General features: G+C 50.8%; 1 protein-coding gene across 2 annotated transcripts; it reads right to left on the reverse strand.

The window, feature by feature from the left end:
- Positions 1–1,892: 1,892 nt before the first annotated feature.
- TXLNA (taxilin alpha) lies at positions 1,893–20,497 on the reverse strand. Of its 2 annotated transcripts, none has more exons than XM_055254603.2 (11): positions 20,372–20,497; positions 19,621–19,821; positions 18,558–18,893; positions 15,837–15,928; positions 12,348–12,518; positions 9,914–10,108; positions 7,735–7,854; positions 7,432–7,506; positions 6,861–6,953; positions 6,014–6,109; positions 1,893–5,252 (listed from the first exon to the last, which is right to left on the reverse strand). In XM_055254603.2, the coding sequence occupies exons 2-11, from the start codon at positions 19,787–19,789 to the stop codon at positions 4,959–4,961; spliced, it is 1,641 nt and encodes a 546-aa protein (XP_055110578.1). In that variant the 5' UTR covers positions 19,790–19,821; positions 20,372–20,497; the 3' UTR covers positions 1,893–4,958. The 2 variants fall into 2 exon arrangements, with proteins under 2 accessions (XP_055110578.1, XP_063484031.1); XM_063627961.1 differs by lacking the exon at positions 20,372–20,497 and adding an exon at positions 19,928–20,102.
- Between the last annotated feature and the right edge of the window lie 1,949 nt (positions 20,498–22,446).

Genomic DNA, 22,446 nt, shown 5'->3' on the forward strand with positions numbered 1-22,446 from the left:
TACATTTCATCCCCATAACGACCCTTAAGGAAGATACCAGTGTCATTCCCCATTTTACTGAAAGTAAGCAACAGTCTTTTGAGGGCAAAACCCCTCTCCCTACAATGCCAGACAGTTTTCTCTGGTAAGTAGTGGGGGCTGTATTTTGCCGCAGATGAAGTGACAGAGTCCTCGCCACCCCCCAGGCCTAGGAGACAGGTGTGGGGAGCACCAGGTCATAGGGAAGACCACGCGATTCCCTGGCACCTGACTCCAGTCCTCAGGGAAGCCTGGGCGCCTGATGGAGGCTGGCCCAGTGTGACTGCTGCTGCCTGCAGCCAGATCAATGGGGGCAGCTATTTAAAGCCCTGGCAGAGGCTCCTGGCGCAGGTCCCCAGAACGGCATCTGATACAACAGGAGAGAGGCTCATGTTTGGCCAGGCGGCTGAGCAGGCTCAAGTGAGCTGGCCCAGGGCAGCGCACACAGCCACCCAGCCCGCCTTCCCCGTCCCCGGGCAGGAGTGGCTTCCTGGGGTTGGGCCTCTGGCTGATGTGGGAAGCGATGGGCACTGCTCCTGAGGGCACCTGCTCAGGGCTTCTTCCTGGGTACTTCCAACACTCAGAACACTCCACAAGGGGAGAGAGTAATTCTGAACTTTTTCAATAACCAGGGGCCCAGACTGGGGACAACAGAAATCCCTCTCCTTCCCCACCCGAGCTGCTAGAGTACACAATGGTAATGCTGCTGACAGAGGGAGCACCCCTGTGGTTCCCATCCTCAGCTGCTTCACTGGGGGGTCAGAAACCTCATTCTTCTCAGATCTGCTTTGCTTGGAATCTCCAAGAGTTGGGGCAGCACCCCCCTAACCCTCCAGATGATCTGCGACTAGAAATGACATGGCCGGCACAGAAAACATGTATTGGGTCCCAGCTAGAAGGGTCAGAGGCTCTGCTGGGACTGTCACAGCCAGTGTGGACACATCTATTTGTGCAGGCCTGGAGGGAAGGGCAGGTGGGTCATCTTTGCCATTTCCTGGGCATTCAGCACATACCATCCTTTGTGCCCAACCAACCCAGGACCCAGAGAGAACAGGGTGCTGGGTGAGGCCACCAGCAGAATGTCTCCCATATAGGAGTCCCAGGCTTGAGGTGGGTAAATGTGGGGTGTAAAAACTGGACAATGTGCTCTCCTTAAGGAATGCATACAATGAGAGGCCTCTGTGCCTTCCCTTGGGCAGGCCAGGGCTATAGGAGCCTACGCACAGCACAGACCCAAATAGCAGTGATGAGTGTCCACCCCTCTTAACCTGGGCCTCAAATGGCCTATGCCTTTTGCCTTCCTCCTGGAACCTATCAATTTCCTATTGAAACACCTTCAGTTGCCCCCCCTGCCCTCTGGATTCTAGCCCACATTCCTTAACCTGGTACCCAGACTCTGGGCCCAGCCTCACCCCCTCTCCCAGTCCCATGCACCTGCTTCCCAGCTGTACCATTTCATCACTAAATGACGTTAATCTTCTACCTGCCCTTTGGTTCAGGTATCACCCCCTCCCCTTGCTAAAGGGGGCAGGGGCCTCCTCTCTGCTCTCAGCACCGTTTACCTGTCTATAGCTAAAAGTACCTTTTCCCTTCACTAGCCTGTGAGCCCCCAGGTCAGAGAAAACTTTTGTGTGTGATTCTCTCTGATGCAAGGGTCTTGCCAACTTTGCCAAGGGCTCCACTCTGGCAGCTCAAGTGAATGTGCCAGCGTCCTGAGGCTGTGGGGACTGCTCGAAGACACTGTGGAATATGTAAGATACCAGGGCACCACCATGGGCACTCTGCAGCAGACCCGGACAAGTCAGTGATGATGGAAGGGGCTGAATGGATCAGATCCAGAAACAAAGGCACACACAGGTCAGGAGAGAAACAAGTAAGGCAACAGACTCTTTATTTAATGTGGTTTAAAATACATCAAAATCAAGTCCCTGGCTGTTGTGAATACCAAAAGGAGACAAAAAAGCTGCCAGTGCAGCTTCAAACAAGTCTGAGTGGCCGGGCTGGGCCATAAGGAAAGCAGTTACAGGGACAGAAGGCAGCCCCCTTCCCCCAGGAAGGGCAAGAGGAGCAGGTGCCTGGCTGTCCCTGGGGTGACCACCTCTGTGCTGTGCAAGGCGGAAGGGCTGGGGCAGCAGCTGGAGAATCAGCTCAGCAGGCCTTGGCCCTCCCCCATGGACACCAGGCAGCTCCACTGGCTTCCAGGTCAGCCCTCAGGGCCGCCGTGATGGGGTGGAGGAGGGTTAAATAACCATCTTTACAGAAATAACATTCTCCCACAGAAAGTGCCTGAGCTCAGCCCATGGTCCAATAACCTCATGGAAAACAAACAACAAATAAAAAAAAAAAAGTGCTGCTGACACCTCTCAGAATCTGGTGGACATGAAGCTCTCAGCTGGACAAGGCCCTGAAAACAACTTACTATTAGCAGAGCCATGGGCTCTTGAGCTTCACCTGCTGTGGTCCCCTGGAGGAAAAGCTAGCAATCTAAGAAACCAACACAGATCTTGGTCCTAAAACTGAGGTCACAAGTGTGGGACCCACCCGGGTGAGGAAGGCACTGGCCTTCACTCATGGATAGGTACCTCCCCTGCATCTGGCCCAGGACCTGGGCTACTTTGGAAAGCAGAAGCAGAGCAGCTGTAGTGATTGGTTATGATTTGGTCAATGAAGAGAAGAAAAAGGTAGGGACCCTCATCTGCAGACTGGCCTGAAGGTCGACATGGATGGAGCTGTGAGCAAAGGCTGCACCTTGCCTGGGGCCCACATTCCTGACCTGGGAAACCCAGCTGGGGCCACCTGCTCACTGTGGCCTCCTACACCACCACACTGGGATCCAGCAGCTCCAGTCCCTCCGCGGGCTTTTAAGAGGTAGCTGAAGTGTGAGTCAGGCAATTATGTGGGCCACTGCAGGCCTCTCCCCTCTCTTCAAGGGGGAAGGTGCATACCTCTGCCTCTTCCCTGCACCTCTCTCACCTAGCAAACACTCTGTGGGGTTGGCAACTCTTGTACCAGCTTAGCCTGGCACAGGGGCTGGGGTAGGGAAGAGGCCCTACTGGAGCAGGAGGAGGCAAGGACTACTGCAGACAGAGGGATTCAAAGGGGAAGAAAAAGATCACAGGAAACACTTCACAGGACAGCAGTATCTCAGCCAGAGATGGCAGAGATCTCAACACTCACACAGCTGCCTGAGGGCACCTAGATGTGAAGGATACACCAGAGAATAGCAGGCAACTCTGATGCAGATCAGTGGCACCTGCCCTGGGGCAGGAGAAGGAGAAATGGTGTGCCATTCATTTGCCATCTCTGGTCTCAGTCACACATGATTCAGTACTTAACATTCTTTGTGAACCAACTTATCTGAGAGATTTAAGGTGAGGGCTACAAGAGTGGGCTAGGTATGGAAGATGAAGGGACCTGCAGAACAATGAACTAGCTTCAAAGAAAAACAGCAAGAAGCAAAGTCCTAACCATCCTATCCATCTTGGTCTGAGTCATTCTGTTGTCCCAGAAAACTGCTTTGCACAAACACTGGCTAATACCCTGGCAAGTTTGCAACAGCAGAACATTCAGCATCTAGAATGGCTCTACACAGTACATAGTAGTTATGTACTGGAGTGCGGGGAGAACAACTGTCTGCAGCCATTTTATGGATTTCTGGGGCCCAGTCAATAGTTCAATTTCATTTCTTACCTGTTAGACAACAGCTATGGGCTCCCACACAGGAAGAAGTAGAATCCCCAAGGACAGGCAGGGAGGTGCCAGGAAATGGAATCAGGACAAATCTTGAGGATTGCACATGTGGGGGTGGGGGCAGGAAGCAGAAAAACCCATGAAGCCAAGGAGGCAGCTGGACCTGGGGCCCAGCAACTGCTGCATGGAGACGGTGCTGATGGGAACTGGTGGTGGCCTCTCAGGACTGAAACCCACAGGTACGCTTGTGGCAAAGCCATCAGAAGCCCTTTCCTTTCTTTTGCAACAAACAACCTGATCTCACCAAACAGGAAACCTCAGCATCAAGATGGCAAAGGAGCCAAGTGGGGTGGTGATGGAGGTGGTACACTGGAGGCCAGGCACCCAGGCACCACTGCTACAGCACCCCTCTTCCTTGGAAGGTCCTCAGTACAAACACTGTCATGTGCAAAAAAAGAAAAAAAGGAAAAAAAAAAAAAGAAAAAAACACCTTCAGAAATAATCCTTTGGGTGATCTCTTGTCAACCATTTGTGCAGGCTAGAGAGGCACCTGTGAATGATAAGGCTACTGAGAAGCATCATTGGCCTGGTCCTGGCACTACCAAAGGGCAGGGGAAGAGATGCCCAAGGGGCTCCTGACCAGCACATCATCCCACGCAAAAACATTCTCCAGGTCCCTTGTCCTAGGCAGGAAATCCCCAGCTCTGAGCGCCCTGCCAGGGCTCTGCCTGGGGACACCTTTTCCAGGTCTAGAGAATCAAAGGAGCCTCCAGAGCAGCTAGGAGGGCCTGAGCTGCCCAAGCGAGCCCTGCTCACGAGAGAAATGCAGTCAAGACCTGGGTGTGTTACTTGTCTTGAGCTCTGAAGGGCAGGAAGGGGTCTGAGCCTCAAATCAGGCAGAGAAATGCCCAAGTCACTTCTCCTGCCAACTCACTGTGATGGCAGCTACAGATGACAGCCCCTCTCAAGACTCTTCAGCTCACAGAGGAGCCACTGACTTCATCTGTACACACCCCCATCCCCAATGCAAGCCCACTGTACACGTACAGGTATAAATGCATTTGCAACACCTTGCAAAATGCCCTATATACGTAAAACTGACCCACAAAATCCAAAATTGCAAGTGCCAGATGCCAGCCAGGTCAGAACATCCTGGCTTCAGCAATGGGCTGCTCAGCATGGGAGCCTTTTATGGGCCAGGCCTGGCTGGGCTGCCGCTCCCTTCCCAGCATGACCCAACACCAGGCTCTCTAGGCCCTGGCGGAGGTGGGCTCTTGAGGCCCAGTCTGGCCTGATGCTTCTGTGCTCGGTGCTCCTGGGTAGCAAGGCGCTTCTGTGACCCTGGGGGAGCTGGGTGCTTGAGCCCCAGGCCCCTCTGGCCTCCTCTCAGGGCCACTGTCAGTGAGGGAGCCCTGGCCACCAGCACTCAGGTCCTGTACCCTCTTGTTCAGGTCATTGCGCTCTGTCTGCAGCGCCCGGCACAGCTTCTCCAGCCGTTGGATTTTTACCTGCAGGCCCTCCAGTTCTTTATCCCGGACTGTTTTCTGGGGAGAGAAATGAGACCTTCAGTGCCCATGTCCCATCAACCTCCCACTTACCATCACCACTTGGCGGCAAACACTTTAGCAAGGCTGGGAGCGGACCGAGTCCAAAGCTGGCCCCCTCTAGGAAACAGTCCTAGTTGAAGCCATGACTAGGCTGTCAGGTGGGGCAGCATGGTGCAGAAAAGGGGCACGGCTTGGAGATAACGGAGTCCTCCATTTATCTACCACATGACCTTGGCAAAGGACTTGGCTTTTGAGCCTGTCTCATCTGTAAAACAGTACTACTAATATCATCCTCAGAGCTCAAGAGAAGGTTCAATGAACAACGCACCTAAAAACATTCAGCAGCAAAAAAAAAAAAAAAAAAAAAAAAAAAAGACCAAAAAAACCCAAAAACTTTCAGCAAGGTCTGGCTTGCAGTTGCTGCTCCATCAGTTAGTTCCTTTCTTCTACATTACAGGCCATGAAATCACAAATTACCTGGGCTGCTTTATATGTAAACCAGGCACATCACTGGCACCCGTTTTTTCTGCTCTTTTATTCCTCTCTTCCATTTGCTCCCTTCACTCCCACTGGAGACCTACCACTGGGCTCAGCACCTCCCATGGGGAGAGAACAGCATTAACTTTGGACTTGGACATTGTGTGCAAATCTCACCTCTACCTCATGCTAGCTGTGTCACTGATGGGTAGAACATACAGGAAAGGGCCTGATATGCGCTAAGTGCACACCCCACCCTGGCTGCAGATCAGACAGCCTACCTCCTCAGCCATCTCAAGCAAGGCCTTGTTGCTGCTCTCCCACCGGGACCGGTACATGGTAGTTTCTTTCTCCAGCTTCTTGATCTTCTTAGTCATCTAGGTTATGTGACAGACAGAAGGAAATGGTCAGAGCTGGCCTCTCCAAGGCCTGTGTCTCCAAGGTGGGGACTGATTGATACCAAGGGGCAAGGCATTACAGGGTACAGTCAATGCCCTCTGTGCCACCTCACCACCAGGAAGTCACAGGTGTCCACCACCAATAACAAGAAATGGTAAGGGGCCAGGCATGGTGGCTCACGCCTATAATCCCAGCACTTTGGGAGGCCAAGGCGGGCGGATCACTTGAGGCCAAGAGTTCGAGACCAGTCTGGCCAACATGGTGAAACCCTGTCTCTACTAAAAATACAAAAAAGAAAAAAAAAGAAAAAAATTCGCCAGGCATGGTGGCACGCGCCTGTAATTCCAGCTAGTCAGGAGGCTGAGGCAGGAGAATCACTTGAACCCGGGGGGCAAAGGCTGCAATGAGCTGAGATCATGCCACTGCACTCCAGCCTGGGCAACAGGGCGAGTCTCCATCTCGAACAACAACAACAAAAACAAAAAAACAAACAAAAAAAAAACCCCCAAAAAACAAACAAACAAAAGAAATAAGACTGCCCCATCCTCCGGGACAACCTGGAGTGTATACATACCACTGATACTGCCTCGAGAGGGGAAAGGCTGTGAACCTTCCTAACAGCCCTGCCCTTGAGACACCCCAGATGGGAGCTTCCTGAAGGCAGGCCCAACAATTTTGAATGAAGCAGCTTATGCCCCAGCAGCCATGCCTGGCCTGGCCCACAGTTACCTTTTCCATCTCCTGCTTGAATGTGGTGAATACCTCGCTGCTTTTGGAAAGTGTGTTCTGGAACTCCTCAAACTTCTCTGTGTACAGGGCAAGCTGGGGGAGAAAGCAGCCCACAGGTGAGACTGGGTTCTCTGGGAGGCACTCTGGGCAACACACTCAGACCCGTCCTTGACTCTCTGACCCAGTAATTCTATTGAGATACTATTTTTCCTTCTTAAAACAAAGCAAAGCTATATATTTGGAAGGATATAATCCAAAATGCTAAGCCTGGAAAGTAGGAGACTTAGGGTGACTTTTATTTTGCCTTTATGTTGATTTTCAAACTCTTCTGTTCATACCTCCTCAAAAGCAATACATTTCTGAGCTACAAATGAAGTCCTCTGAGCCCACCTAACTACCTGGTCACCACCACATAGGTACTGTGCAGGTCCGGAAAGAACAAAGACTCAACCAAGGTCTCATAGCAGCCAGGACACAGCCAGTCCTAGAATGAGGATCCCATTTCACTATCCCCAGGATGGGGCCCAGTGAGGGGACCTTGAAGGCACAGGGTCAGGTTATATGCTCTCACCTGTTGCTTCAGGTGGGTCTCTTGCTGCTTCATCAGCTCACACATCCTCTGGGACTCTACTGCCTCTTTCAGGAGCTATTTCCAAGACAGAACCCCAGATCCTGTCAGAAGCCCCCAGGGGCTATGTTTGGTTTTTAGCCACAAGCACCAGACCCACTGAGGCTTCCTGCTCTCAGACTGGTACTCAAGGAATCTGTGCCTGGTCTGGCCAGACTTCTCCCATATAACCTGGCTATGAGCTGAGCCAGAGCCCAACCTGCCTCCTCCCACTCCCCCACCCCAACCCTGGGGCCTGAGCCTCACAAAATCCTTCTCCCGCTGGTGCCGCTCTTCTGCCTCCTTTAGCATCTCCTGGGCCTGCTGGAGCTTGGCATCCACCAGCTGCTGTTGTAGGTCCTTGTGTTTGAAGACTTTGTCGATATGCTGTAACAAAGATGGTGGGAGCAGTCAGCTTGTCAGGTGCTCCCTTTCTCAGGGTGGCCCCACAGCCACAGAACAGGGCACTTTGCCCAGCCCCCCATCTCAATCTGATAATGATGGACTCCCATGTGTACCACACAACACGGGTCCCAAGTCTCTGGAAGGTCAGCTTTCCAACCTCACCTGGTTTCTCTCCCAGTGAATCAGACCTTGGTAAGCACATGGTTTATGGATGGAATCTGCTCCCAAGAAGCCAAGCAATAAACACACTCAAATCTCTGACCGCAGGATTGATCACCTATGGGGCTGGAAGCCCTCACTTCTGTGTCCCTGATTCTCTTGTAAATGGGAAGAATGGGCAAAAACAATGCCTCTAAGAACATAACAGCCTAGCTCAGTTGGCAAAGACTTGCCATATCTAGGCAAAGACTAGACATGTGCATCCCCAAGGAATGGCTGTCCTGCCTACTAGACGAGCGCTGGAGACCTGTGTCAGGTGAGAGAGAAGGGATGGAGAGAAGGTGAAGGACTCAGGTGCTACTTCAAAGGTAAAATCAACTGGACTTGCTGAAATAAGGGAAAATGACTCCATTTTTTTGGATGGGGAAGGGAAGGTGCCTAGCAGGTAAGTCCAGTTTGGGTATCATGAGAGTGCCTGCGTCTGTCTGGGGAGGGCTGTAAATGCAAAGCAGCAGGGCCTGGTAGTCCTGCATCTCCTTCTCCACAGGCAGTACTAAGTCCTTTTTCGCCTTGGCGGGGAGAGAAAACGGGGGTATTCAGATTCTTGAAGTTCGTGTCTCACTATAGTGGCCCAGGAAGCCTCTATGTCTCAGCACTGAGGGATAAGAACCAAACCAACTCCCCTCAAACCAAACAAGCAGCTTTGTTCCCAGAGGATGAAGTATGGCAAGGAAAGGGGTGGGTCAGGGGAGTGCCCTCTAGGTCCTACACACATCATCATCACTTTGGCCTATGAACCTAAGAGGGTAGATCTTCCCGGTCTCACCCACTGCCACACCCTAGGGGCTAGGGAAGAGCCTAATCCAGAGCAGGTCCTCTGCCAGCCCTGTAAGGGGGCTGCAGGTCTCCCTTTTCATGATGAGAACATGTCCAGAACAGCCAGGTGACTGGCATGGAAGATCCAAAGATTCAAGTGCCTGGGGTGGCAGCCAACGCAGTGACAAAGGGAGTGACATCCTGCTTTTTTTTTTTTTTTTTTTTTTTTAAGATGGAGTCTTGGTGTGTCACCCAGGCTACAGTGCAGTAGCACAATCTTGGCTCATTGCAAACTCTGCCTCCTGGGTTCAAGCAATTCTCCTGCCTCAGCCTCCCGAGTAGCTGGGACTACAGGCGTGCACCACCACACCTGGCTAATTTTTTGTGTTTTTAGTAGAGACAGGGTTTCACCATGTTGGCCAGGCTGGTCTTGAACTCCTGACCTCAGGTGATCCGCCCGCTTTGGCCTCCCAAAGTGTTGGGATTACAGGCATGAGCCATCACGCCCGGCCTGATAATTCTGCCTTTTAAGTGGCAGGAGCAACAAGGAATCAGTGGACACAGTCTCTGGAGTCCATCACTGATCACAGGTACAGCCCCTCCCCTGCAATTCCAAATTCTACAAAGCTTTGAAAATGGAAATTGTCATAAGCTGGCAGCCAAACTTGACCTGCATCATTGTAAGCTCACAATGTAGGTGAGTATTTGGAAGTTCTACTGCATAAACACATTAATGTGTCTGGCTTCCCCAAGGCCCTGCTGAGGGTGCTATATAACACACAGTCCATATATGTACCTCCATTCTAAAATGTGGATAGTTCAAATGCCAAAAGATGCCTGGCCCAGTCGTTTGGGACAAGGCACTGTGGACCTGGGGCTGTGTGGCTGGGAGTCTCTTCTCCACACCTGTTTTTTATCTATGAGGAATAACATTACTCTCCTCCCAAGGAGGAGGAGGAAGAAAGGGAGAATGGGATGAAGCCTGAAAAGGTACTGTCCCAGTGCCTAGCACACACTTAAAACCTCACAATTTCTGGGCCATGACTGCTGTCCGTGATACCCGTACCTCCTCTCGCAGCTCATATTGCTCAATCAGCTTCTTGAGCCTCTCGGCCAGCTCCATGTTCTCTTGGCGCAGCTTGGAGTTGCGCTCATTGTGCTGTTCCATCTGCAGCTGGATGTCATTCAGTGTCACCTGGAAGTGCGAGGTCACCTCCTTGCGCTTCTCCTCCTCCTCCCGGGCCCGCTGCACACCTTCTTCCTGGGCAAAGAAGTCAGCCCGAGAGCCATCATCCACTGCTACCTCACAAGGGTCCCCCAGCTAGTCCACAGATGGTCTCTGCCAACAGCCCTCCCTGCTCCCAAAGTGAGGAGTAGCCAGGCTCCAGGATGTTATGCAATGCGGGTTCCAATGGGCCCCTCTGTACATCAGGTGACATCAAGTGAGATTATCCCCCTAGAAAAATGCAGGTACATGGCAGGCGCGGTGGCTCACGCCTGTAATCCCAGCACTTTGGGAGGCTGAGGTAGGCGGATCACGAGGTCAGGAGTTTGAGACCAGCCTGGCCAATATGGTGAAACCCCATTTCTACTTAAAATACAAAAATTAGCCGGCGTTGGCCGGGCGCGGTGGCTCACGCTTGTAATCCCAGCACTTTGGGAGGCCGAGGCGGGCGGATCACGAGGTCAGGAGATCGAGACCATCCTGGCTAACACAGTGAAACCCCGTCTCCACTAAAAAAATACAAAAAATTAGCCGGGCGTGGTGGCGGGCGCCTGTAGTCCCAGCTACTTGGAGAGGCTGAGGCAGGAGAATGGCGTGAACCCGGGAGGCGGAGCTTGCAGTGAGCCGAGATTGCGCCACTGCACTCCAGCCTGGGCGACAGAGCAAGACTCCGTCTCAAAAAAAAAAAAAAAAAAAAAAAAAAAAAAAAAAATTAGCCGGCGTGATCGCGTGCACCTGTGGTCCCAGCTGCTTGGGAGGCTGAGGCGGAGGTTGTGGTGAACCAAGATCGCACCACTGCACTCCAGCCTGAGCGATGGGCCACAGAGCAAGACTCCATCCCCAAAAAAAAAAAAAAAAAAAAAAGAAACAACGCAGGCACACACATGCACACATGTAGTGCTAAGTGCCGTTCTGAAGCAAGTCGGATCTCCTAAGGCCTTTTCTTCCAGATTTCAGATTAATGTGCATTTGTCCCCTCTCTACGCCCAGAGACCAAGCTGTTAAAATTTAGTGACACCCAGGGTTTGCAAAGTTGTGCAGAATTAGGCACTCGACACTTTTGATGGGGGAGGCACACTGCCCCCTCACTGGAAGGCAATCTAGCAAAATCTATTAAAATGAAAAATCTGCATATACTGTGACCTAGCCATTTCACTTCCATGACTTATTCTACAGATAAGTTCTATGTAACTGACCAGTGATAAATATAACAAGAATTTTCACTATAGTTCTATATGTAATAATGAAAAATTGTAAACAACCCCCAAAATGCTTTAACTAGGGCACTAATATAATATATCCATATAATTAGAAGATAGCCCTACACATGCTGATAGGGAAAAACGTTATGTAAAGTGAAAAAAGGGACAGGATATGAAATGGTACATGTATAATAATTTCATTCTAAAAACTACATGTAAGATTTTACATACAAAAAAGAAAGTTAAAAGGCTGTATTTAAACTTGGTGTAACCACAGACTGACCTCACCACAGAAGAAGCAGAACATGGGAAGGACCCAGGTTCCTGACTGACCAACCTCTGGGACAAGAGCTGCTTGTCAGAGGCAGGCCTCTGCTTACCAGGGGACTGCCATTTCATTGAGAAATACTGACGCCAGTGCATTTCGGATCTTTTAGTGCTTTATCCTTCACCTTACCTAATACATGTCAAATGGTTACAAGCATACTCTCTTAACGTAAGGCATTATTGAGAAAGTGTATTTCTATGCCACAAGCCTGCACTACTTTTTTTTTTTTTTGGGACACTGAGTCTCACTCTGCTGCCCAGGCTGTAACGCAGTGATGCAATCTTGGCTCACTGCAACCTCAGCTTCCCGGGTGCAAGCAATTCCCGTGCCTCAGCCACCTGAGTAGCTGGGATTATAGGCATGTGCCAGCACACTCGGCTAATTTTTGTATTTTTAGTAAATGGGGTTTCACTGCGTTGACCAGGTTGGTCTCAAACTCCTGGCCTCAAGTGATACATCCACCTCAGCCTCCCAAAGTGTTGGGATTACAGGTGTGAGCCACTGCGCCCAGCCTTGCTTTTTTACGCTGATTCCGTGTTGAAATTGTAATGTTTTGGATATTAAGTATTTTACTAAAATTAATTTCATCTGGTTTTTTTAGTGGCCAGAAGATTTTTAATGACTTACGTGGGCCACTGCGCCTGGCCCTAGCCTGCATTACTTTTTAAGAGGAAAGCCCACGAAAAAAACATTAAGTGGAAGTCAAGGAAACCAGAGTCCCCTGTTCCAGGGGGCCCGGGCCTACCTTGAGGGAGCGGTTGTGCCGCTGCAGCTCACGGCACAGGCTCTCAAGCTTGCTGCGCGCCAGGACAGCCTTGCTGTGCTCACCACGCAGGTGGTCCTTCTCTTGCACCAGCTGGCTCTGCTTTTTCTGCAGGAGCTTCATCTGCTTCTGTGAATTCCGGTGCTCCTCCAGCTGGGGACAGGGATAGGGAGGGCAGGTGAGCATCTTGTGGGGCCTTCCTGGTGGGGGGATCACTGTGCAGGTCTAGGGTCTCCTGAGCTGCCCTGACCCTTACCCTCTCAGGCCAGGAGTGCTCTCATGGGCCGATGCTGTGCCGGTGCTTACACGCTCCTCCCATGAACTCACAATAACCGCAAAGGCTCCACCGTAGGGACAGAGAAATGGTAACTCACTAGGGCAAGCAGGGGCCACACAGCCAGCAGATGCCAATTCCTATTCCAGCTCTGACTCTGGGCCACTAGAGCCACTTCAACCTGTTGCATTTCCCCAACTTGCTGGACACTCATGCCCGAGGATGAGACCACCTGCCACCGTACCTTGTGCCTATGAACAGACAAACCCCCATCGCTCCCTCACATTCCTTCAAAACGTTAGCACTGGGTTCATCAGTGCTCTCCCCAACACAATTACTTTTCTCATTTGTGGCCACTTCAGTATCAACAGATAATCCTGACTACCTGGCCTCACAGTCCATCACCTCTTCCACAAACCCACTCCTTTCCCCAGCTCAGTTCCCCTCCCATGACCCTATCCAGGCCTGTACAACAGAAATATAATGCAAACCACATAAGTAATTAAAAATATTCTACTGGCCACACTAAAAAAGTAAAAAAAAACAGGTGAAATTAATTTTAGTAATATATGTATTTAGCCCAATATCCAAAACATTACAATTTCAACACGGAATCAATGTAAAAAAGTGAGGCCGGGAGCGGTGGCTCATGCCTGTAATCCCAGCACTTTGGGAGGCTGAGGCAGGCAGATCACTTGAGGTCAGGAGTTCAAGACCAGCCTGGCCAACATGGTGAAACCCCGTTTCTACTAGAAAAAATACAAAAAAGTAGCCAGTATGGTGGCATGCGCCTGTAATCCCAGTTACTCGGGAGGCTGTGAGGCAGGAGAATCCTTTGAACCTGGGAGCAGGACATCACGCCACTGCACTTCAGCCTGGGTGACTGAGACACTATCTCACAAGAAAGAGTGAGATGTTTTATATTCTTTGTTTTTGCTTAAGTCTTCAAAATCTGATGTGTAGCTTACATTTATAGCATGTTCAAATTCAAACTGGCCACATGTCAATTAGCTAGAGACGAATTTATCTTGGACAGCGCAGATCTAGACTTTGTCACCACCAGAGAGCACACCCACTATCTCGATTTCCAGCATCCCGGGCCAGGACTACCATCACTTATCTTTTTAGCTCATTCCAATCAATATCTGTGATCCTCAGAAAGTCTCTTACCCTATAGGACCTCCAATCCATTGACTCAACCGTCCTTCCACTCTCCTTTAAAATCACCACATTACCTGGTTGGATTTCTTACACCCTCAACTCTCTTGGCCCTTCCCCAGTAGTACTGCAACCCTAGTAAAGCACCTTCCTGCTTTACACCAGTACTAAAACAACCCTACTTGAAGAGTCTCACTTTAAATTCATGGCCACCAATTTCAGGAAGACCAGCAATCCCAACACAATGCATATGCTATTCACACTCCTCTCCTTCCAGACAACTATTTCATCGTTCTCATCAGATCTCAAAACACAGAAGAAACTAGAGAATCAGGGGCACAAGCTCCACATCTGCCAGTCCACCTGCCCCGTCCTCTCCTCCAGTCACACAGACCTAGCCATGTGGTTACCACAGCCAAGCCCCCTTCTTGGGCACTGGGCCTCAACTCCCCTCCCCTACTCACACCACTCTAGCAACTCATTTCCTCTCTTGCATCAGCAATTTTCCCCTGGCTGGATCACTCTAAAAGGGTGCTTATCTTCCTTATGCCTTTTATTTAATCCTTACAAGAATGTCATTAGGCAGGTATGACATTCCCCATTTTACAGATGAGTAAAGTTCCTTACAGGAAAATATTAATAAATGTGTGTGGAATGAATTAATTTTAAAATAAATACTTAGAGGCCAGGCGCAGTGGCTCACACCTGTAATCCCAGCACTTTGAGAGGCTGAGACGGGTGGATCACGAGGTCAAGAAATCGAGACCATCCTGGCCAACATAGTGAAACTCTGTCTCTAATAAAACATACAAAATTTAGCCAGGCATGGTGGCATACACCTGTAATCCCAGCTACTCGGGGGGCTGAGGCAGGAGAATCACTTGAACCCAGGAGGTGGAGGTTGCAGTGAGCCGAGATCGCGCCACTGCACTCCAGCCTGGAGACAAAGTGAGACTCTGACTCTAAATAAATAAATAAATAAATAAATAGGCCGGGCGCGGTGGCTCAAGCCTGTAATCCCAGCACTTTGGAAGGCCAAGGCGGCCAGATCACGAGGTCAGGAGATCGAGACCATCCTGGCTAACACGGTGAAACCCCGTCTCTACTAAAAAAAAAAAAATAGCCTGGCATGGTGGCGGGCGCCTGTAGTCCCAGCTACTCGGGAGGCTGAGGCAGGAGAATGGCGTGAACCCTGGAGGTGGAGCTTGCAGTGAGCCGAGATTGTGCCACTGCACTCCAGCCTGGGTGACGGAGCAAGACCCCGTATCAAAAAATAAATAAATACATACATACATACATACATAGGCTGTGACCATCAATGGATAAATCTGTTAGTTCAAATTCTGACAGGGGACCTGATGATGGAAGAATCTGGCTGCCCCACCCCCAACCCACTGAACAATGTTACAACAGAGTGGGAAGAGCATGCTCTGCATTTATTGTGATGGAACATGAAGCACTTATGAAGAATTCTTGTCAAAAAGTTGAAGCTGAATTGGATCAAGCTTTAGAGCTAACCTCTACTTCACTTACAGGCACTAGGAGGTAAAGAAGTAAAATGATACCACAGAGATGACAAAGCTAGAAGGGAGCATCCTACAAGACAGCTAGTCTAGTTTCTGTTAAAAGTCAATGTCATGGGGAATATGAGGAGGCAGTGACAAGAAGACTGCTCTGGAGTAAAAGGAAAAAGTATCAAGTGACTAGTGTTAGTTTTATTCACTGTGATTGGCTCTATGCATCTGTATTTGAGGAAGAAGCATCAAGACCACAAGGCGTCTTGGACTCAGGCCAGGAACAAGGGCTCTACCACCTTGGAATCATTCTTTGAGAAAGTTCTTTCAAGGAATATGCAGTTTCTCCTCTTGATGCACAGTCCTGAAAAGGCTGGCTGGGAGTGATTCCCCATTTAACAGATAGTTCAGAGAAAAGCTGAACAGGAATGAAGCCACCTACCTGCCTCTGCACCCCCAACCCTACACCAGGTGGCATGCTGATTTTCCCAAGGCAGGGAAGGTGCCCGCGGAGGGGGAACTGACCAGTTCAGCGTACTTCTTGCACAGAGCAGCCAGCTTCTCCTCTGGGGTACTCAGAGTATTCAGTGTCTGCATCAGCAACGTGATCTCCTTCCCTGCAAAGCACAGGAGCAGACATGCACCCCCTTCTCCAGCGGTCCCCTCCAGGCCTGGGCTCACACTCGTGAGTGCTGAAGATAGCCCTCCCCATCATACTTTATATTTTGCTTGTCGATTAGCTGCCTTCCTTGCCATAGGGACCAACTCAATCCTGCCCTCACTGTAGCCCCAGTACTGTCCATAGTACCATCACAGAGGATATGCTCAACAAATGCTTATCAAATGAACGACTGTACCCTCGTGACATCTCCTTAGTGGGCACCACTGGCAGGAGAAAAAAACTGCCTGCTCTACCAAGAGAGGAAAGGTGTCCCACTTATGAATTCAGGGCTTCTGTTTCATACTGTTTCAATGCAAGGAAGGCCCACCCTCCTGATAGCGGTAGGATCCAAAAAGGAATAGGTATCTTAGCCTCCTTGAGAAATACTAAACTCTTGTCAACAAAGTAGCCAAACAGTGAACTTTAAAATGAAGATACTTTCGGCTGGGCGAGGTGGCTCACGCCTGTAATCCCAGCACTTTGGGAGGCTGAGGCAGGTGGATCACGAGGTCAAGAGATCGAGACCATCCTAACATGGTGAAACCCTATCTCTACTAAAGATACACACAAAAAAATTAGCTGGGTGTGGTGGCACATGCCTGTAGTCCCAGTTACTCCGGAGGCTGGGGTAGGAGAATCGCTTGAACCCAGGAGGCGGAGGTTGCAGTGAGCCCAGATCGCGCCACTGCACTCCAGCTTGGTGACAGAGTGAGACTCTAAAAAAATTAATTAATTAAAAAAAAAAAAGGCAGGACACGGTGGCTTACGCCTGTAATCCCAGCACTTTGGGAGGCCGAGGAGGGCGGATCATGAGGTCAGGAGATCGAGACCATCCTGGCTAACACAGTGAAACCCTGTCTCTACTAAACAAAAAAATACAAAAAAATTAGCTGGGCGTGGTGGCAGGCGCCTGTAGTCCCAGCTACTCGGGAGGCTGAGGCAGGAGAATGGTGTGAACCTGGGAGGTGGAGCTTGCAGTGAGCTGAGATCGCACCAGTGCACTCCAGCTTGGGTGACAGAACAAGACTCCGTCTCAGCGGGGCACGGGGGGATGAAGAAGATGATACTTTCCATGTATGTGACGCTAAGATTTTTTCTTTTTTCGAGATGGAGTCTCACCCTGTCACCCAGGCTGGAGTGCAATGGCATGATCTCGGCTCACTGCAACCTCTGCCTCCCAGGTTCAAGTGATTCTCCTGCCTCAGCCTCCTGAGTAGCTGGGATTACAGGCACATGCCACCACGCCCGGCTAATTTTTTGTATCTTTAGTAGAAACGGGGTTTCACCATGTTGGCTAGGCTGGTCTCAAACTCCTGACTTCATGATCTGCCTGCCTTGGCCTCCCAAAATGCTGGGGTTACAGGTGTGAGCCACTGTGCCTAGCCGTCCCTAAGATTTTTTAAAATTCCTCTTTAAAGTAAGATGATACGTAAGGGGAGAAGGGAATAGAAATAAAACATGGATATAATGACACTCGACTTAGAGTCTAGATTCTTTTTTTTTTTTTTTTTTTGAGACGGAGTTTCACTCATCACCCAGGCTGGATGTAGTGGCACAATCTCGGTTCACTGCAACCTCCGCCTCCCGGGTTCAAGCCATTCTCCTGCCTCAGCCTCCCAAGCAGCTGGGATTACAGGCGTGTGCCAGCATGCCCACCTAATTTTTGTATTTTTAGTAGAGACGGGATTTCATCATGTTGGCCATGCTGTTCTCGAACTCCTGACCCTCAGGTGATCCACCTGCCTCGGCCTCCCAAAGTGCTGCAATTACAGGCGTGAGCCACCGCACCCGACCTAGACTCTTAAACATACATACCCTGCTGTAAAATGACTGTCACTGCCTATTCCCCATTGCCTGTGCCTGAGTCAGGGAGCCTTCCCTCTGCCTCCCCAGAAAGGCCCAAGAAATCAGCATGGAGACTGCAATTCGCAGGCATGTGTGCCAAATCCAACCCACGGATGGGTTTTGTTTGGCTCTTACCATTTTAGCTGCTAACTATGAAAAAATCTAGAGTTCTCACATAACTCTAGATTTCTGGCTTTTCTTAAAAAAAAAAAAAAAAAAGCCTGGCTACACCCAGCCTGCAGTTTTGCCTGCTCTCAGTTGGCTAGCTGAGAGCAACTAATCAGGAAGCAGTAAAGCCTCCATCTTCATGTGGCCCCATGGCCAGCCCAACTTATGCAGATATTTGGGTTTTCAACTCTGGCCTAGTCTAATTTTCTTACTGTAAAGAGAAGTATAAACTAAGACCCAGAGAGGAGAAGGGACACACCCAAGGTCACACAGCAGGTAGTACTGGCTGGCACAGGAGCCTACCCTGGCCTCCTGTCTCCATTTTCTCAAAGAGAGAACAGGTCCCATGCCAAGCTCCAGTTGCTTCAAAAGCCAGAAGGCTTTGTGCTGGGAACTCCTGCATCTCTCTATGCCGTGGCCCCCACATCCCTGGCTTTGATTAGACTAGAGTGACTTGCTGCTCTGAGAAGTACCGTTTTCCTTTGAATCCTGGCAGAACAGACTGGCCCAGAGAACGTCAAGTCCAAACTCCCTCTCCTCACCAGCTTCACAAAGAGCTGCCCTGTGCTCACCCAAACCCTTGGCTTTTTTCTTCTCCTGTGGCCTTCGGTGGTCTCGGTCTCCGACCTCGTCACTCTGCCGGATCTCTTCTGTGCTTGGATCCCCCTTGGAGGGTTCCTTCTCTCCATTGACTACTGGAGTTGGTTCAGGCTCCCCATTCCTTGCCACATATGTCCGGGACTTCTCTGCATCTTCGGGTTCAGCCGGCTCACCCTGTGCCCCATCCTCGCCGGGGCCCCCCTGGTTATTGTCCACACAGTATGTGCTCAGTATGTCTTCGAATTGGCGGCTCAGCTCCTCAGAGACATCACGAAGGGCCCCAGACTGCGCCGTTTTGGCTTGAGCCCCTACAGCAGGAGAGGATGAGGGGTAGAGCGAGAAAGAAGACGATTATACCACTGGTTGGGATTTTTCAGGCCCAGCCAAACTCATCAGTTTGAGTTAAATGTTGCCTAACTTTTCTTTTTTTATGGAAACTGAGAAGCAAGAATGGAGCATCATTCAGCAAATCTAGTTCCTGTCGGAATTTAGATTCGAAACGTCTTTTAAATCAAGAAATTAGGTAATCGTTGCTTAACTTCTTTGTCTACTTGTGAAATGACACAACTATTTCTCACTACCACCGGAACACATTTGTTAGATCATAAAAGTATGGAAAGCATCAGCACACAGGGATGGCATATGGAGCAACTTCTAGTCCATCTCCTTCCCCCCCGCCCACAAAACCATTTCTTGCCATTCAGATCATTCTAGAAATGCCTCAAACAGGAAGGGCAGTTAGCTGCTGGTGGCTGAGGTGTTTCTAACGGGACCTGGATTTCCTGACTGTGTGCCTCGCTTGGCTGCCACCTGACTTAATCCCGTCAGAGCTTCTCTCCCGAACTCTGTTCCTGCGCTTAGAGGGGGCAGCTCCGCCAACTCGCCAGAACGCAGGGGGGACCGCGGCCCCAGCACTGTCCTCTCACTCTACATCTCCTCCTCCCGGACAACCCGGCCTCCGCCTCTAAGTCCAGAAGCGAGGCCGACCCCACAGCTCCTCCCCCTGCCCGCCGGCAGCGCAGAGCTGGCACACACCCTCCGGCTTCCGAAGAGCCTGGCTGCCGCCGGGACCTTCTGCTTCTGCTGCAGGAGCCGCCTGGCTGGGCCGCTCCTGGGCTCCCTCGGATCCCGCTTCCGGTTGTCCCGGGATGCTTTTTGGGTTGGATTGTTTGGCGGCCCCGTTCTTTTTGTCTTGGTTCTTCATTGTGATGAGCGATGCTGGGTCAGGAGCAGATCCTTTAGAAACAAAACACAGTTGCTATTTTCCAGACTTCGAAATTCTTCGCAGCCTGGATCACAAATCCCCACAGCAGGCGCACAAAGCTTCTTAAAATAAACGGACCGGCAGGCCCGGGCGGGGGGCGCCAACGGCTCTCTGGTCTTGGCGGGTCAGGGGAGCCCGGCGCGCCGGGGCAGGTTTTCGGGGCGCCGCTCCCGCAGCGGGTGAGGGAAGAGGCCTCTTTTCTCCCTGGAGCCACTTCCCGGCACAACCGGCCCCCTCGCCGCAGGCCGGGCGCGGGATTGGCTCAGGGCCGGAGACTGACGTGGCGGGACTCCCGGCGCTGCCCCCGCCCCCCAGGCCCCACGTGCGCCCCCCGCGCGCGCAGCCACCCACGCCCCGCGCGCCCTCCAGCCGCGAGGCACGCCCGCGCATGCGCATACCCCCAGACAGGCGCCCCCCCACCCCGGGCCACGCGGGGAGTTGGCGTGATTTCCACACGGGCCGAGAACATCCCGGCCCGCACACCCTCAGACAGTCTCGCCCACCGGCCGCCGCGGCACGTACCTCACCGCCGACGTCCGACGGCTTCCCCAGCTCTGGCCTCGCACCGGAAACCCCGAGTAACTGCTGCCGGCGAGCCGCCTGCTCCCGCCTCAGCCAATCAATAGCCGGCGCCGGCGCGGAGCTTGCTGGGAAGGACGAAGCGAGGGCGGCCTCGGAGGCCGGCGCGCCGGGAGGGCGGGGCGGGGAAAAGACTACGCGTCCCTCCTTACGCAGGGGCTGGCCGCGGATCCCAAGGTGCATAAGGGGCTGTGGTCCTGGGAGTCCGAAAGGAGCCCGTCATTCTGCACGAGTGCCCATGTCAACCTTGTTTCTATCTCGCAGAAGTTATGCTTCAACTCCCAAAGCCTTGCGCCTGGTTACTGTTTCCTGCAGGCCTCCATCAAACCTTCCTCCCTGGCCCTGAACAAATATGACTCCATCCAGGAACTCCGAGGACTCGGGAAGAGGGATGGAGTCCTGGGCTGAGACTCAGGAGACCCATACTCCAGTCCCAACTTCATCACGGATTTGCTGTGTGGCTGGACGTTCTTTTCTCTCTCTGGGCCTCAATGTCCTTCTTCCAAAGGAGGCTTTTAGTAACAATTGCAGTTCCTTGAACGCTTACTGTGTGCTTTCCCGGTATCTAATAGCTTGGTTCTCATAACCACTCACAGAAATAACTACTATCTGTTATCCCCATTTTACGGAAAAGGACAGTAAGAGAAAGGTTAGGTAACTTGTCCAAGGTCACATCGATAGTGAGTGGTTAAAACAGGGATTCAAAACTGATAAGTCTGACACCAGCACCCTGGTAATTACCTGGTCTTTCACCCTGTCACCCAGAAGAAACACTACCACAGCAGGTTTCCCTGAGGCAGTCAAGGTAACTTGTGAAAGTAGGTCATATTTTCCCTTCTCCATTACCATTTTGGCAGTCAGTTCCTCAGAAAGGTGCTGAGTTAGGCTTCAGGCATATTCATGAGCCTTTTCTCTATCCCACACTCTACAAAGTCTCACTGGGGTTAAAGTAGAAAAAACCCCCACAATTCCCTACACGTGAGATCACAATTCTGTATCCCCATTGCTTCTGGATAATGAAATCAAACCCAACAATCCTTGTGCCTGGAATTTGAAGCCTGAGATTTGGCTTTTGCCAAACCCCAAATTTTTTGAGGCCCAGCTCAAAGGTCACTTTAGAGCCTTCCCAGTGCTCTGCAATCCGTACTTGCTCCCTAGGTCTGCAGAGTTCTGTTACAGCATTAGCAGTGAGGTGTTGAAATTACTATTTGCTTATAAGTCAGTGAATTTTGCAAGAACTGTTGGCTAAATATTCTAGTCCCAGAGCCTCGCATCAGGCTGTGGGTAGAGAAGATTGTAAACTGTTGTGCTAATTGAACATTGGTTTAGGGCTGTTAGGATGTTAAATATTTCCCCCAAAGGCTCAGTGAAAGACTTCAGAGCAGTGCATGTTGGATTTCAGATTTTCAGATTAGGGAAGCTCAACCGGTAAAATTTGAGAAAATCCCAAATTCGAAACACTTCTGGTCCCAAGCATGTTGGATAAGAGATATTCAACTTGTAGTATAATGATGGAACTGAGGCTCAGAAAGGTTTGGAATCTAGGTGTCCTGAAACCAAGGCTCTGATTATTTCTAGAAAAGCATTCTGGAAATCTCTTGAGAAGGCACCATATAAATCAGGCCTTGATAGATTTCCGTATAACGAGGGTGTTCTAGGTGAGATAAAGAACATAAAAATGTATGCAGGGGCTGAGGGGTAGAGGATGTAGCAGAAGGGTCAACAGTAGCCTAGAGGGGCTGGCTGGGTAATGAGAACAGGCAAGAATTGACAGAAACATGGGTTAACAAGTTACTTTCTCCTTTGCTATAAACAATATATAGCAACAATATTAGCATCTGCCAGATTGAGAGAGAGGTGGTGACTGCAGTAAAATACAGCAGCTCTTGCACGTTGTTACCAAGCAGAAACTCAGGCCAGGTAGGGCCAGAGAGTATTTTTCTGTTTTTTAGACAGGTTTTACTCGGCTGCTGAGGCTGGAGTGCAGTGATCATGATAGCTCACTGCAGACTCAACCA

The sequence above is a fragment of the Symphalangus syndactylus genome, chromosome 12, assembly GCF_028878055.3.
Source record: "Symphalangus syndactylus isolate Jambi chromosome 12, NHGRI_mSymSyn1-v2.1_pri, whole genome shotgun sequence".
NCBI classification, from domain to species: Eukaryota; Metazoa; Chordata; class Mammalia; order Primates; family Hylobatidae; genus Symphalangus; species Symphalangus syndactylus.